The sequence below is a fragment of the Petromyzon marinus genome, chromosome 52, assembly GCF_048934315.1.
Source record: "Petromyzon marinus isolate PM22_M1 ecotype Great Lakes invasive population chromosome 52, UKy_Petmar_22M1.pri1.0, whole genome shotgun sequence".
NCBI classification, from domain to species: Eukaryota; Metazoa; Chordata; class Hyperoartia; order Petromyzontiformes; family Petromyzontidae; genus Petromyzon; species Petromyzon marinus.
In genome coordinates, this window is record NC_133718.1 from 2,523,313 (window position 1) to 2,538,034 (window position 14,722).

The 14,722-nt window shown below is 54.7% G+C and overlaps 1 protein-coding gene across 3 annotated transcripts in view; it reads left to right on the forward strand.

The window, feature by feature from the left end:
• Positions 1-227: 227 nt before the first annotated feature.
• Positions 228-14,722, forward strand: part of LOC116953548 (insulin gene enhancer protein ISL-1) — a 45,794-nt gene continuing 31,299 nt past the window's right edge. For 2 of the 3 annotated variants that reach the window (XM_076075113.1, XM_076075112.1), the window contains exon 1: positions 228-1,071. In XM_076075113.1, coding sequence (XP_075931228.1) covers positions 871-1,071 — 201 coding nt within the window. In that variant the 5' untranslated portion in view covers positions 228-870. The remainder of the gene's footprint in view (positions 1,072-14,722) is intronic. The other variant, XM_076075114.1, reaches the window with a different exon arrangement.

The window sequence follows — 14,722 nt, forward strand, 5'->3', positions numbered from 1 at the left end:
CCCGCTGTCCCTGTCATTGCTCGCGAGCGGGGACCGTAGCACGGTGCGGCGCTAACCACCACACCACCGCTAGCACCGACCACCACCATACTCCAAACAACACCCACCCTTCTTCACCTCCTACCTCCATCCCTATCCTCCTCCTCCTCGCCCTCTCCCCGTGCCTCCCCCCTCCCTCTCCGCCTCCCTCGCTCCTCTCCCTCCCCTCCCTCCCCTCTCCGCCAACTAAACCCGACCTCGGCTGCCCAATGAACACGCGCAGACGTGGTGCTGGGGTCGTGGAGGCTGGGCGCGCTGTCGCATTGTGGCTCAGCTCTCTCGCTGCTTGCCCCTGCCGCTGCTTCTGCCTCTCGTCCCCCCTCTTCAGCCTCTCGCGCTGAGAGTCCCGTGCGGGCGCTCTTCTCTCTCGCCTCTCGCTCGCTCTTTTCACAAGGCACACAGCGAGAGCGAGAGACACGCACGCGCGCGCGCACGCAGAGAGATCGAGAGTACGAGAGAGAGAGTTAAAGAAGGGGGTTGTTGCATCTGTGGCTGCTGAGCGGAACGGCTGTGGTGGGCGGCGGGGGGGGTGGTGCCGAGACGGAGTCGATTCGTGAAGGGAAATGCGGCAGCGGTGAGTCAGCCGGCTGCTCGCCTAACCACATACCCACACCTACCGACCATCCGACCCAGCCGCCTACCAACCAACGCACCTAACCTCCTGCATCCACCGACCCACCCAGCTACCTACCTACCGACCAACTCAACCCATCTTCCGGCAGATACAACATTCAACAACAACAGCCACTCACAACAACCTCCACCACCAGCAGCAACAACAGTCGCACCCCCGCCCGCCGCCACCCCGTGGCGCGGTGGCTCCAGAGATGCATGGCAGGGTGCACTGCGCCTGGCACGCGGCTCGCCTCATCGTCGCGTGAAGGAGGACTCCCCATCACCAGCATCACCACCGCCGCCTCTTCCTCCTCCTCATCGGCCGAGGAGATCGAGGCGGAGGCCTCGTTGGCCGTGGCGAGAAGAAACACGGCGAAGAAGACGAGGACATGGGTGATATGGGAGACAACTCCAAAAGTAAGTGGCGACCGACCCGCGTTTGGAGGAGCTATGGTGGTCGCTCTCGTGGTGCTGGTGGTGGTGGTGGAGGAGCTATGGTAGTCGCTCTCGTGGTGCTGGTGGTGGTGCTGGTGGTGGAGGAGGAGCTATGGTAGTCGCTCTCGTGGTGCTGGTGGTGGTGGTGCTGGTGGTGGTGGTGGTGGAGGAGCTATGGTAGTCGCTCTCGTGGTGCTGGTGGTGGTGGAGGAGCTATGGTAGTCGCTCTGGTGGTGCTGGTGGTGGTAGTGCTGGTGGTGGTGGAGGAGCTATGGTAGTCGCTCTCGTGGTGCTGGTGGTAGTGGTGGTGATGGTGATGGTGCTGGTGGAGGAGCTATGGTAATCGCTCTCGTGGTGCTGGTGGTGGTAGTGGTGGTACTGGAGGAGCTACTCTGGTGGTGGCTCTCGGACGCAGACCTCCACCGGCACGGGGCTCGGTGGAGGAAGATTCGTGGTGGTGCTGCTGCTGGTGCTGCTGGTGGTGGTGTTGGTGGTGCTGGTGGTTTTGGTGCTGCTGCTGGTGGTGCTGGTGGTGGTGCTGGTGCTGGTGGTGCTGGTGGTGCTGCTGCTGGTGCTGCTGGTGCTGGTGATGCTGGTGGTGGAGCCGACCGCTCACGCTGTCTGTTGTTGCTCATGCTGCTGCTGTTGACGTTGCTGATGCTGCTGTTGTTGACGTTGCTGATGCTGCTGTTGTTGATGTTGCTGATGCTGCTGTTGTTGACGTTGCTGATGCTGCTGTTGTTGATGTTGCTGATGCTGCTGTTGTTGATGTTGCTGTCACTGCTGTTGTTGATGTTGCTGATGTTACTACTGTTGTTGTTGATGCTGTTACTGGCTGCTGTCGAACCTATTGCTTCTGCAGCAGATGCTGTTGCCGCTAGTGCTGTTGCTGCTTCAGCTATTGCTGCTGCTGTTGCTGTTGTTGCTGCTGCAGCTGTTGTTGTTGCTGTTGTTGCTGCTGTGGCTGAATTTGAATCCAATGCTGCTGACACCTTGGCCATGTCGCTATTGCACACGACGGCAACTTCCGTAAACAGTTTCAAATGTGTAACGTGCGTGTGTATGTGTGTGCATATATGTGTGTGTGTATATATATGTGTGTGTGTATATGAGTGGGGAGCGATAGTGTAGCGGTTAGCGCTACGCTGCGCTATGAACCCGGCGACACGGGTTCGATTCCCGCTCACGGCCAACACCAGTGACGATTATCTGAACCGGTCCCGGGCCTTTCCTAGGTCGACTCAGCCTCAAATGAGTACCTGGTGCGGTGTGTAAACATTGCCACTAGGGAGACAAAGGCGGTCGGGCGTGGTGCTGGCCACCCACCCCCTCGTGTACCATTACCGGCCTTCATAGGTGCTCGCTAACAGCACTTGCCCCTACAGTCTGTTAAGGCTATATGGGGGATCTTTGTCTTTGTATATGAGTGTGTGTGTGTCTATATGTGTGAGTGTGTCTTTGTATATATGCGCTCGCTAACATCACTTGCCCCAACAGTCTAAGTAGGTTACACGGGGATATTTGTCATTCCATTAATATGTCTATGTGTGCATGCATGTGTATATATGTGCGGAGCGGTGGCGCAGTGGTTAGCGCACTGCGTTACGACCGTCGGCGACCTAGGTTCGATTCCCAAGAACAGTGCCAAATATTAGAACCGGTCTGGGCCTTTGCCTAGGTCGACTCAGCCTGAAAAGAGTACCTGGTGCGGTGTGTAAACTGTGGAGACAAAGGCGGCCGGGCGTCGTGTTGGCCTCGCGTGTGCCGTGCCGGCCTTAATAGGAGCTCGCTAACATCATTCACCCCAACAGCCTGTGAACGGTGTCTATTGGGGGATCTTTGCGTGCGTATGTGTGTGTACAGATGTAGGTTTATGTACAATAATATTCGCTCCGTTATATTGCATGTACGTACTGCGTATGTGTGATTGCATATTTGCGCATATGCTTGTGTCTATATTTTTTGTATGCATACGTGTAATATAATATGAACATTACATCTGCATGATGTGTGTGCATAATCATGATATTAATTTACAGTCCTTTGTCAATCCACTGCTAGATGAAGGCCTCCCCACTCCGTGTCGGTCGTGGAGGTTGTTTGGCCATACTTCACCGCGCTGGTCAGTACGTGTAGAAGAATGGGTGTGGGTCCAGACGTCATCACCAACCCACGTGTGTCTACTGTGTGTGTACTGTGTAGGTGTTTGTGTGCATTGTGTGTGTACTGTGTAGGTGTTTGTGTGCATTGTGTGTGTACTGTGTGTGTACTGTGTGTACTGTGTAGGTGTTTGTGTGCATTGTGTGTGTACTGTGTAGGTGTTTGTGTGCATTGTGTGTGTACTGTGTAGGTGTTTGTGTGCATTGTGTGTGTACTGTGTGTGTACTGTGTGTACTGTGTAGGTGTTTGTGTGCATTGTGTGTGTACTGTGTAGGTGTTTGTGTGCATTGTGTGTGTACTGTGTAGGTGTTTGTGTGCACTGTGTGTGTACTGTGTAGGTGTTTGTGTGCATTGTGTGTGTACGTGTGTGTACTGTGTAGGTGTTTGTGTGCATTGTGTGTGTACGTGTGTGTACTGTGTAGGTGTTTGTGTGCATTGTGTGTGTACGTGTGTGTACTGTGTGCGTACTGTGTAGGTGTTTGTGTGCATTGTGTGTGTACGTGTGTTTGTGTGTACTGTTTGTGTACGTGTGTTTGTGTACGCGTTTTCGTGTGTTTGTACGTGTGCTTATGTGTGAACGTGTGTTTTGTGTGAACGTGTGTTTTGTGTGTGCCCGTGCGTGTTTGTGTGTGTACGTGTTTGTTTGAGTGTGTGTACGTGTTTGTTTGAGTGTGTGTGTACGTGTGTTTGTTTGTGTGTGTACGTGTGTCTGTTTGAGTGTGTGTGTACGCGTATGTGTGTGTGTACGTGTGTTCGTTTGAGTGTGTGTACGCGTGTGTGTGTGTACGTGTGTGTGTGTGTACGTGTGTTTGTTTGAGTGTGTGTACGCGTGTGTGTATGTGTGTGTATGTACGTGCGGTGGAGTAGCGGTTATCGCGCTGCGCTACGAACCTGGTCACCCAAGTTCGATTCCCGCTCACGGCCAACACCAGTGACGATTATTCTGAACCGGTCCTGGGCCTCCCCCAGGTCGAGTCAGCCTCAAAAAGAGTACCTGTTGCGTGTGTATGCATCACCATTGGGGAGACAAAGGCAGCCGGGCGTGGTGTTGGCCACCCACCCCCTCGTGTGCCTTCATAGGTGCTCGCTAACAGCACTTGCCCCAACAGTCTGTTAAGGCTATACAGGGGGGGGGGGATCTTCGTATTGATCATGTGCATGCCCGTGTATGTAAATATAAACGTGTATATATGTGTGTGTTTATGAGTGTACGTATGTGTGCGCATTTGTGCCTGTGAGTCTGCGTATATAACATTGCGCATAATGGAACGTACATGCTGCCTGTGTTATTACATCTATGCTACGTGCTATGAAGAAGGGCCATGGTACGAAACGTCGCCTATTTGTTCTTCCTCTGAAGGGAGGCTGCGCTCGTGCGCTGCCAACTCAGCAGCATCGCCAAATTATTTGTTGATTATTTTACCGATGAGTTTGTGTGTATATGTTTACACACCTACACGCATAGTACATTATACATTTTCATGCGTGTGTGTTTTTGTGTACGTGCGTGTTGATGTTTTATATATGTGTGTAAACGTGTGTATGCGCGTGTGTACCTGTTGTGTACATGCTTGTTTGTTGGTGGTATGCGCGTGTGTGTACTATGTACGTGTGTACGTTAAACTTCTTTCGCACAGTATGTAGCCAACCGTGCTAGTTGGAGGTGCGGGTTGACTCGGACCCAAAAGAGTACCTTGGTGCGGTGTGTAAACATCGCCACTGGGGAGACAAAGGCGGCCGGGTTGTGTTGCTGGCCACTCACCACCCCCCCCCCCCCCCCACGTGTGCCGTGCTGGCCTTCACAGGTGCTCGCTAACAGCACTTGACTCAACAGTCTGTTAAGGCTACACGGGGAATCTTTGTCTGTGTAGCACACGCACGTGCGCGTGACGAGTGAGTTGTGGCTCAGAGCCCCCGCGCTACGGACCTGGCGCTCCCGAGTTCGATTCCCGCACAGGGCCACTAAAAAAGGTTAGTGGCGAATGTCTTGAACCGGTTCGCAGCGCCCTCCCGGTCGCCGTGGGTGAACATCGCCCCCTGGGGAGACAAAGGCGACAGGGCGTTTTGCATCGTGCCGATCTGCCTTGGTGCTCGCAAACAGCAACACCGCCCCTGCACCCTGTGTAAGGCTACACGGGGGATCTTTGGCTCGACGGGCAGATGTATACGCGCGTGTGTCTGCGTGTATAAGACAAAGGCGGCCGGGCGTGGTGCTGGCCACCCACCCCCTCGTGTGCCTTCGTTAGGTGCTCGCTAACAGCACTTGCCCCAACAGTCGGTTACAGGCTACACGGGGGATATTTGTCTTTGTGTGCACTGCATACATACCTACGTGCGTGTGCGTCTGTATATGTAGGACTGTGAGTTTGTGTTTGTATGTGTGTGTGTATATGTGTGCGTGTGTGCATATCGTGAGGAGCGGTAGTGTAGTGGTTAGCACGCTGCGCTATGAACCCGGTGATCCGAGTTCGATTCCTGCTCACGGTAGCGATTATCTGAACCGGTCATGGGCCTTCGCTAGGTCGACTCGGCCTCAAATGAGTTACCTGGTGCGGTGTGTAAAAAAAAAAATATCGTCACTGGGGAGACAAAGGCGGTCGGGCGTGGTTCTGGCCACCCACCCCCTCGTGTGCCGTGCCGGCCTTCATAGGTGCTACTAACAGCACTTGTCCCAACAGTCTATAAGGGGGATCTTTATCTTTGTTTTGTGTATATATTATATATGTGTGTGTGGTAAAAATGCTGCTCCCAATCCGGCAACCCGAATTCGATTCCCGCTCACGGCCAACTTCAGTGGCGAATTTCTAAGCCAGCCCCGAGCCTCCCTTAGGTCGATTCAGCCTTAAACGAGTACCTCGTTCGGTGTGTACACATCAGCACGGGGGAGACAAAGGCGGCCGGGCGTGGTGGAAGCCAACCCGCATCGAGTGCCGTTCCTGCCGCGCAAAAGGTGCTCGCTACACTTGCCCCAAATGTCTGTGAAGGCTACACGGGGGAGCTGTGTAGACTTATTTTAAACGATATACACAACATCATGTAAGAGTGTATATATATACACACACTGTATATATTTATATAAAATGCGTGCGGATGTTGTTTAACGAGATTAAAATTTTTGCATAACTTCGATTCACGTTTTAGCGAACACGGTTATTTAAAATATATTTTATTGAAAATATATACTTAAAAATATATTTTTTATAGATTAAAATAGTATATAAATATATCGAGAGGCTATATTTTGTCCCAATTGCACCCCTAAATGTGCACGGGCGGTGCTGATGGGGTGGGATAAACCACCAGCCGTGGGAAATAGAAAAATCCTTCCGGGCGATCGGTCATCATTGGGTACGGGACGTGGTGGGGGGGGGAGGCAGCGAGGAGAGGAAGCGACGCGCAACACCGTAGGTCGCGCACGGAGCTCCACATCAAGCTGCTCTTCCTCGTAGACGGATCAATCCGGAACGTCGAACCTGGAGGCGCTGTCTGTGTGGTGGTAGTGGTGGTGTAGCGGTTAGCGCTACGCTGCGCTACGAACCCGTCAGAGACACGAGTTCGATTCCCGCTCACGGCCAACACCGGTGACGGATTATCTGAGCTGGTCCCGGACCTCCCCCTAGGTCGGCTCAGCCTCAAATCAGTACCTGCTGCGGTGTGTAAACATCGTCACTGGGGAGACACAACGGCACTTGCCCCAACAGTTTGTTAAGGCTATATAGGGGATCTTTGTCTTCGGTGGTGGTGCTGGTGGTGTATCTGGTTGTCGTGCATGTGCGCGCGTTGATGTCTGCGGTGGTGTATGGGGAGCGGTGGTGCAGCGGTTAACGCACTGCGCTACGAACTCCGGCCGCACGAGTTGGATTCCTGCTCACGACCAATAACAGTGGCGATATTCACAACCGGTCCCGGACCTCCCCTAGGTCGACTCTGCCAAAAACGAGTGCCAGGTTGCAACGTATACAACTTCAGCACTGGGGGAGACAAAGGCGGCCGGGGCGTGGTGTTGGCCACCCCCCTCCCTCATGCGCTGTGCCGGCCTTCGTAGATGCTCGCAAACAGCACTTGCCCCGATCAGCTGTATCACCATACGGGGGATCGGCATCTTTATCTTTGGTGGTGGTGTGTTAATGATTACTTTGGATAGTATGTATGTACGTTGTACTCTCGTGGTAGTGCCTTACGCCGACGATTCCGACTCCGTGGTTACAACGGCTTCATTTGAGCCGTGTCTGTCTGACACGGCCCAGCAGGAGCATGCACACGTACCCGGGCACACCACATCGAGTATGCATCATCCTCGATGGCTGCGGCCGTTAATGTTCCGTGGAGAGAGACACGTGAGACCTCGTCTCGGCAATGGACGCGAATTTCTGCATCGCCTCGATCGTGAGCGATGGCTTTGTGAGGATGACGAGGAAGCAGGATGAGTCCTTCATCCAGCAGCGGATTGGCCATGGCTGACGACGACGACGATGATGATGGCTACGACTAATGACGCAACGGAGCAGCGTTCATTTAGCAAACGAATTGTAATGAGTCCGGATGCAGCGTTCCCCGCGGCTTCCATTCACGATAACTCTCTACACGTACTGCGAACGTTCGCTTACTGGCCGGAACTACGGCCGCGGACTTACGTGGGCGCGTGGAGCGAAACGTCGGACATCGTCAGCTGCATAATAGCAGCGCGACAACCCGCGCCGTGCACCGCTACGTGCACTCTTACGTCGACTCTGCGGGGGAACAAGGCACATTGCTCGAAACGTCAGCCACCGATGTATTTCGCTGTTTTAGGGCCGTGTTCATAACGAGTTTCTCGGTATGTTCATGTGTGTGTCTGTGTGATTGTGTGTGTGTCTGTGTGTGTGATTGTGTGTGTGTCTGTGTGTGTGTCTGTGTGCCTGTGTCTGTGTGTGTGTCTGTGGGGAGCGGTAGTGTAGCGGTTAGCGCGCTGCGCTCCGAACCTGGCGACCCGGGTTCGATTCCCGCTCACGGCCAACACCGGCAACGATTATCTGAACCGGTCCTGGGCCTCCCCTAGGTCGACTCAGCCTCACACGAGTACCTGGTGCGGTGTGTAAATATCGCCACAAGGGAGACAAAGGCGGTCGGGCGTGGAGTTGGCCACCTCCACCCCCTCGTGTGCTGTTCCGGCCTTCTTCATAGGTGCTCGCTAACAGCATTTGCCCCAACAGGGGATTCTTTGTCTCTGTGCGTGTGGGGAGCGGCAGTGTAGCACACGAAGCTGGTAGAGACCCGAGTTCCATTCCCTGCTCACGGTTAAAATCGGCGAGAAATATCGAAGCTTTCTCCAGTACCGAAGGCGACGTGTAAAACATCAGCATCAGGGAGACAAAGGCGGTCGGGTGCGGTACTGGACTCGCCACGCCACCCGATCGCACTTTCCCCAACAGTCTCTGTAGGCTGCACGGGGAATGTGTCTTCGCGTGCGTAAATGTGCGTGCGCGCTGAACCTCCCCTGGGTCGATTCATCCGAAAATTCGGTCGGGCGTGGTTGCTGTTCCACGCACCCCCCCTCGTTGTACCGTCCTGTGCCGGCCTTCATAGGTGTTGCTCGCTAACAGCACTTGACCCCAACAGTCTGTGTAGGCGATTTTGCGGATCTTTGTCTTTGCACGTGTATTTAGCTATGTGCGTGTGTGGGTGGGAAGCAGTAGTGTAGCGGTATGCGCGCTGCCCTACAAACCTGGCGTCCCGAGTTCGATTCAATAATACCAGTGGCGATTTATCTGAGCCGGTCCTGAGCCTTCCCCTAGGTCGACTCAGCCTCAAATGAGTACCTGGTGCGGTGTGTAAAAATTCATCGCCACTGGGGAGAGAAAATTCGGTCGGGCGTGGATGCTGTTCCACTCATCCCCTCGTGTACCGTGCCGGCCTTCATAGGTGCTGCTCGCTAACAGCACTTGCCCCCAACAGTCTGTTAAGGCTACACGGGGGATCTTTCTCTTTTTGATACATTTCGGATTATTAAATTACTCCCGAACTTTTTTTCCCCCCGCTAAAAAGTCGACTCCCGTGGAATTGGGTGACGTCACTATTGTCAGCACGAAGATGTTTTTTTTGCGCGACTGTCGAATGTAAAAAAAATCGGTCCGAACGGCCCCCGCTCCAAAAAAACAATCCCACGTGTGCATGTATTGTTTTATTAGCAATGCAGAAGGTCCATTACGGAAACGTCACCAATGATATATTTTGTTTTTGTTCCCTTACGAGGCGAGTTGTTAATGACGAACGCGTTGCGTGTCCGAGTGTAGTTTGTACGCACCGCACCGCATAGCGCACCGCACCGCATAGCGCACCGCACCGAACCGCACCGCATAGCACACCGCATAGCGCACCGCATAGCGCACCGCATAGCGCACCGCACTCCCAAGCCGGGGACGCGAGTTCCATTCCCGCTCACGAACCAATGACAGTGGGGAATATTTGCATCGGTTCCGAGCCTCCCCTGGTTGCAAATGTTTAATCATCAGCACTGGGGAGACAAAGGCGGCCGGGCGTGGTGCTGGCTACCCATTTCCTTCATGCGCTGTGCCGATCTTCATAGACGCTCGCTAATAGCACTTGCCCCAACAGTCTGTTGAAGGCTATACAGGGGGGGGGGGCGTCTTTGCCTTTCTGGTTATACGAACGGTATGTGTTGTGTGTATTCCACGCACTCGTGTCGATTATGGGGGCTCTTTGACCATACTTCACCACGCTGGTTCAGTGCAGGTTGTATCGGGAATGCGGGAGTGACGGGTTCTGATACCACGAGCCACTGACGTGAAGCTGTGGCCGGGAATCTAACCCAGGTGACAGCAGTTGGCGGTACGCTCACGATCCCGAATATATACCCGTCATTGACATTTAAAGTAATTTGCGCAAATATATATGCGTCGATGCGCTCTCAAAACAAATTGATAACAATCAATAGACAAATGTTTGGCTATAATGAATACTTTTTTAAACCGCTGCGTGACTATGCCGCTCACAAGCTGTAGCGCACAGTGAGATGAAGCGGCCACACGTGGATCGCACAACACTCGGCAGAGAAGTCGCACTGATCCTTCGTCCAGCGGTGGATAGACCGCGGCGACTGCTATCGTCGTCGTCTGCGTTGTTATCACGAAGCATGTGAGAGGCCGCGTGCCTGGACTCGCAGTGTGAGACGGGAAAGAGGGAGACGTGGATCGGAGCAGTGGGCTCACCGGGCTCGCGTTCACCTCCCCCCCACCCCCACGCGTTTCGGGGATCTCGCTGCATCCTCACACCGGGCAACCTGCGCGCGCTCTCCCGTGACCGGGGGAGTCGAGAGGGGCCGGTGGCGGTGGCTGACGGCTCTGATTTCTTACTGTATTGGGGGGGGGAGGCTGGAGATGGCGGTGGGGGTGGCGGGGTGCTGGATCGGCCACTGAACGGCACGGAGGAAGGGACCTTCTGTCCTGGATTGCATTCACCGCGATTCGTTCATCCAATTCCGAAGACAAAGGCTGGGGGGGGGGGTGCTTTGGTCGAGGCTGTGGCGGTACAGCGCCGCTTTAGAGAAGGAGGGGAGGGGGGGTCACGCAAACGTGGAGGCGTCCTCGTCACGTCATCACGTCGGCGCGTGGTCAACGCGAGCCGGGGGGTGGGGGTCGCTTGGGGCAGGACGCACGCGGGGGTCCGGGCCGCGAGGCTGGTGACGGGAACTGACGGGGGAGCCACGGGTGGGCAACCCCACAGAGAGAGAGGGGAGACGACCGCCCTGTGCGGAGACGGAGCTCGCTCGGTGCTCGCACGGAGCCGGCTCACGGAGCCAGCTCACGGAGCCAGCTCACGGAGCCAGGTCTCGGAGCCAGGTCACGGAGCCGGCTCACGGAGCCGGCTCACGGAGCCAGCTCACAGAGCCAGGTCTCGGAGCCAGCTCACGGAGCCAGCTCACGGAGCCAGGTCTCGGAGCCGGCTCACGGAGCCAGGTCTCGGAGCCGGCTCACGGAGCCGGCTCACGGAGCCGGCTCACGGAGCCAGCTCACGGAGCTAGGTCTCGGAGCCAGGTCACGGAGCCAGCTCACGGAGCCGGCTCACGGAGCCAGGTCTCGGAGCCGGCTCACGGAGCCAGCTCACGGAGCTACGTCTCGGAGCCGGCTCACGGAGCCAGGTCTCGGAGCCAGCTCACGGAGCCAGCTCACGGAGCCAGCTCACGGAGCCGGCTCACGGAGCCAGGTCTCGGAGCCAGCTCACGGAGCCGGCTCACGGAGCCGGCTCACGGAGCCAGCTCACGGAGCCAGCTCACGGAGCCAGCTCACGGAGCCAGCTCACGGAGCCGGCTCACCGTGGAGCAGTGAGTTGGACCTCTGGCGTCCATCGCGTGAGGGATGGGGAGGTGGGGTGGCCGATATTGGGGACGTGAGGTGGCCGATATTGGGGCAGAGGCTGCTGGGTGCTGCTGATTTATTTAATTTTATACATTACATAAGGCGTGCCTGACGTTTTACACGAATAGGATTGTCAAGAGATGTCTTTAGTTAGCGGTACATTGCGTGCATATATTTTTTTTTATAATGCTTAACGTACTTGCGTGCAATAACGTTGGCGTAAATGCTGATGATACTCTAGAAGGGCTCCTCGGTAGGGCTAAGCGTCGTGAGCGACGTGAACGATAAGTGACGTTCTCCAGAGGGAGCTCGTCGATTTTCAGGTTAGTTGGGTTCACTTCGAGCAGTGAGTGGTCCTTAACCTGCACTGCAGCCGTGCGCCCCTTTCTGTTCTCAATCGATCAACAATGTTAATACATACCGAGGGTTTTGTGAGACAAAGTAAAGTTGGCACGTGTACGTGCCCCCACGTGCTTAATTTGTCCTTTCGATTATCTGCCTTCGAAAAGAAAAATCTGGCCGTGCCTCGCCACCACCCGCCTCGCCCCCAGAAAGGGCATCTCGCAACCACGGGGTGTGGCGGGGGGGGTGGTGGTGGCGTGCACCCCCAGGGTAAGAAGAAGAAGAACCACACTGACTTAGGGAGGGTCAGGGCCGACTATGGCTCAGAGTCTCACGCTAACCACCCCCCCCCCCCCCCCCCCCCACACGAGTAATTCCGCCGGCGTTGGAGTGCGACGCCAAAGCCGCAAGAGAGCGAAGTGAAATCCCTCGCGAGCGCAATGCCAAACAGAACGAGGGGAATTGCCCGAAACGTCGCCGCCTGTTGATCGAAGTTACCGTTTAAGGCCGCGCAGTGAAGTGTTGAGTTTTACAGCGTGTGCGGTATACGCACGCGTGTGTTCATTGCGGTTTCAATTTACAAGTGCTTATTTTTTTTGTTTGTTACCAACAATGAATCCTTGAACGATTGTAATCGTTACTCCTATACTGTCCGCACGTGCGCTGCACCGTGGCGTAGAATATGGGAGACGCGGTGGTTGGAGCTGTTTGCGTGCATTGTGCTCTGAAACCGGCTCCCTGAGTTGGATTCCCAGGCCACGGTGTCGAGTTATATCGGCCACCACCCCCTAACCCCACAAAAAAACCAAACTTAAGCAACATGGATTTAAAGCTTTCGTGACTGCAAGGATCCATACTCTTTGGTTCTATTATTTTTTTTACCTACGTGACTTTACCGAATATAACCAAAGAGTATTAACCAACCCGCACTGACCGGCGTGGTGAAGTATGCTCAACCCCCGAAACTATTAACACGGCGTGGAGGGACCTCTATCCACAGCAGTGGAATGATATGAAGTGCTTTACCCATTATCCATAATGGAGGCTTTTTGGGTCAGAGCGTGTGAATATATAAATGTGTCGTGAAACCCGCCCACCACCCGACACAGCCAAATTGGTAAGGTTCGTCACACCGGTGTGTCGTAGAGTAAACCCACGACAATTGCAAATGTTGTGGGTTTGCTCTCCAACACGTCCGTGTGCTGAACTAGTAACGAATTGCCACGTTTTGTTTACGTGACAAACCTTACTAATTGGCTGTGTCGGGTGGCGTCGGCGGGTTTAACGACGCAACATTTATATATTGACGCGATCGCACCCCAAAAAAACTCTATCATTGATAATATTGCTCGCTAAAGCCTGCTACGTGTTAAACCGACCTCAACTATTCCAACCGAATTTTTTTTTGTCTGGTTTATAAACCGTTCCGGAAAGTAAGACGCACCTCCGAGCTTGCGTCCGATGACGAAGTTATGGGAATCTTGGTCTCCCACGCACACAGCCACCGGACTATAAGACGCGCGCACCCCCAATTTGGCTTGAAATACAGGGAGGCTAAAAGCGCGTCCTATAATCCGGACAATGAGGTGGCACGTGCTCCTCTTTTAACGGGGGGGGGGGGGGTGGTTGTGAAACGGTGACCTCAATTGTAGATCGTCGTGTTCAAAGTCGATATCCCGTTTGGAAAGTCGGCAAATCGCGAACCGTTCGGAACGAATCGCCGCATCCGCCCTGGGATTCTCGATTGAAAAGTCTCTAGACGCCCCCGAGGGGATATTGCTTGCTTACTGGGATGGTATGTGGTGGTATGTGGCGGGGGGGAGGGGGTACCCACACTTGACCCCACCTTAATACGATCGACTGCCGTGCATACTCTTTATTCATACTGCAGGGTGGAGCAGAGGCGGTGGGGGCGGTGGAGGGTGTATTTATTGTGGGCATTGCGGTGGCAAGGAAATGTTAACTACCTCGCCTGGTACGCAGGAGGTCGTGGGTTCGATCCCGACCCTAACGCCTGCTGTATATTTGCAGTTTGTGTGTCTCTCTCTCTGTCATCATCACGGTGGCTAGGAGATGTTAACTTACTCGCCTGGTATACAGGAGGTCGTGGGTTCGATCCAGACCCTGACGCCTGCTGTATATTTGCAGTTTGCGTGTCTCTCTGTCATCATCACGGTGGCTAGGAGATGTTAACTAACTCGCCTGGTATACAGGAGGTCGTGGGTTCGATCCAGACCCTAACGCCTGCTGCTGTATATTTGCAGTTTACGTGTCTCTCTCTCTGTCATCATCACGGTGGCTAGGAGATGTTAACTACCTCGCCTGGTACGCAGGAGGTCGTGGGTTCGATCCCGACCCTGACACCTGCGGTATATTTGCAGTTTGCGTGTCTCTCTCTCTCTGTCATCATCACGGTGGCTGGGAGATGTTAACTACCTCGCCTGGTACGCAGGAGGCCGTGGGTTCGATCCCGACCCTGACACCTGCTGTATATTTGCAGTTTGCGGTGTCTCTCTCCCCGTGGTCGCGTGGATGGTGCGATGTGTAAGCATCGCTACTGGGGAGACAAAGGCGGCCGGGGCATGGTGCTGACCACCTACCCCCCTCGTGTGCCGTGCCGGCCTTCATAGGTGCTGGCTAACAGCACTTGCCCCAACAGTCTGTTCAGGCTATACAGGGGATCTTTGTCTTTGCGTGACTTTGAGAGGTCGTGTGCTTAATGTAAGGATTGGGGGGGGGCGGTAGTGTAGTCGTTAGCGCGCTGCGCTACGAACATG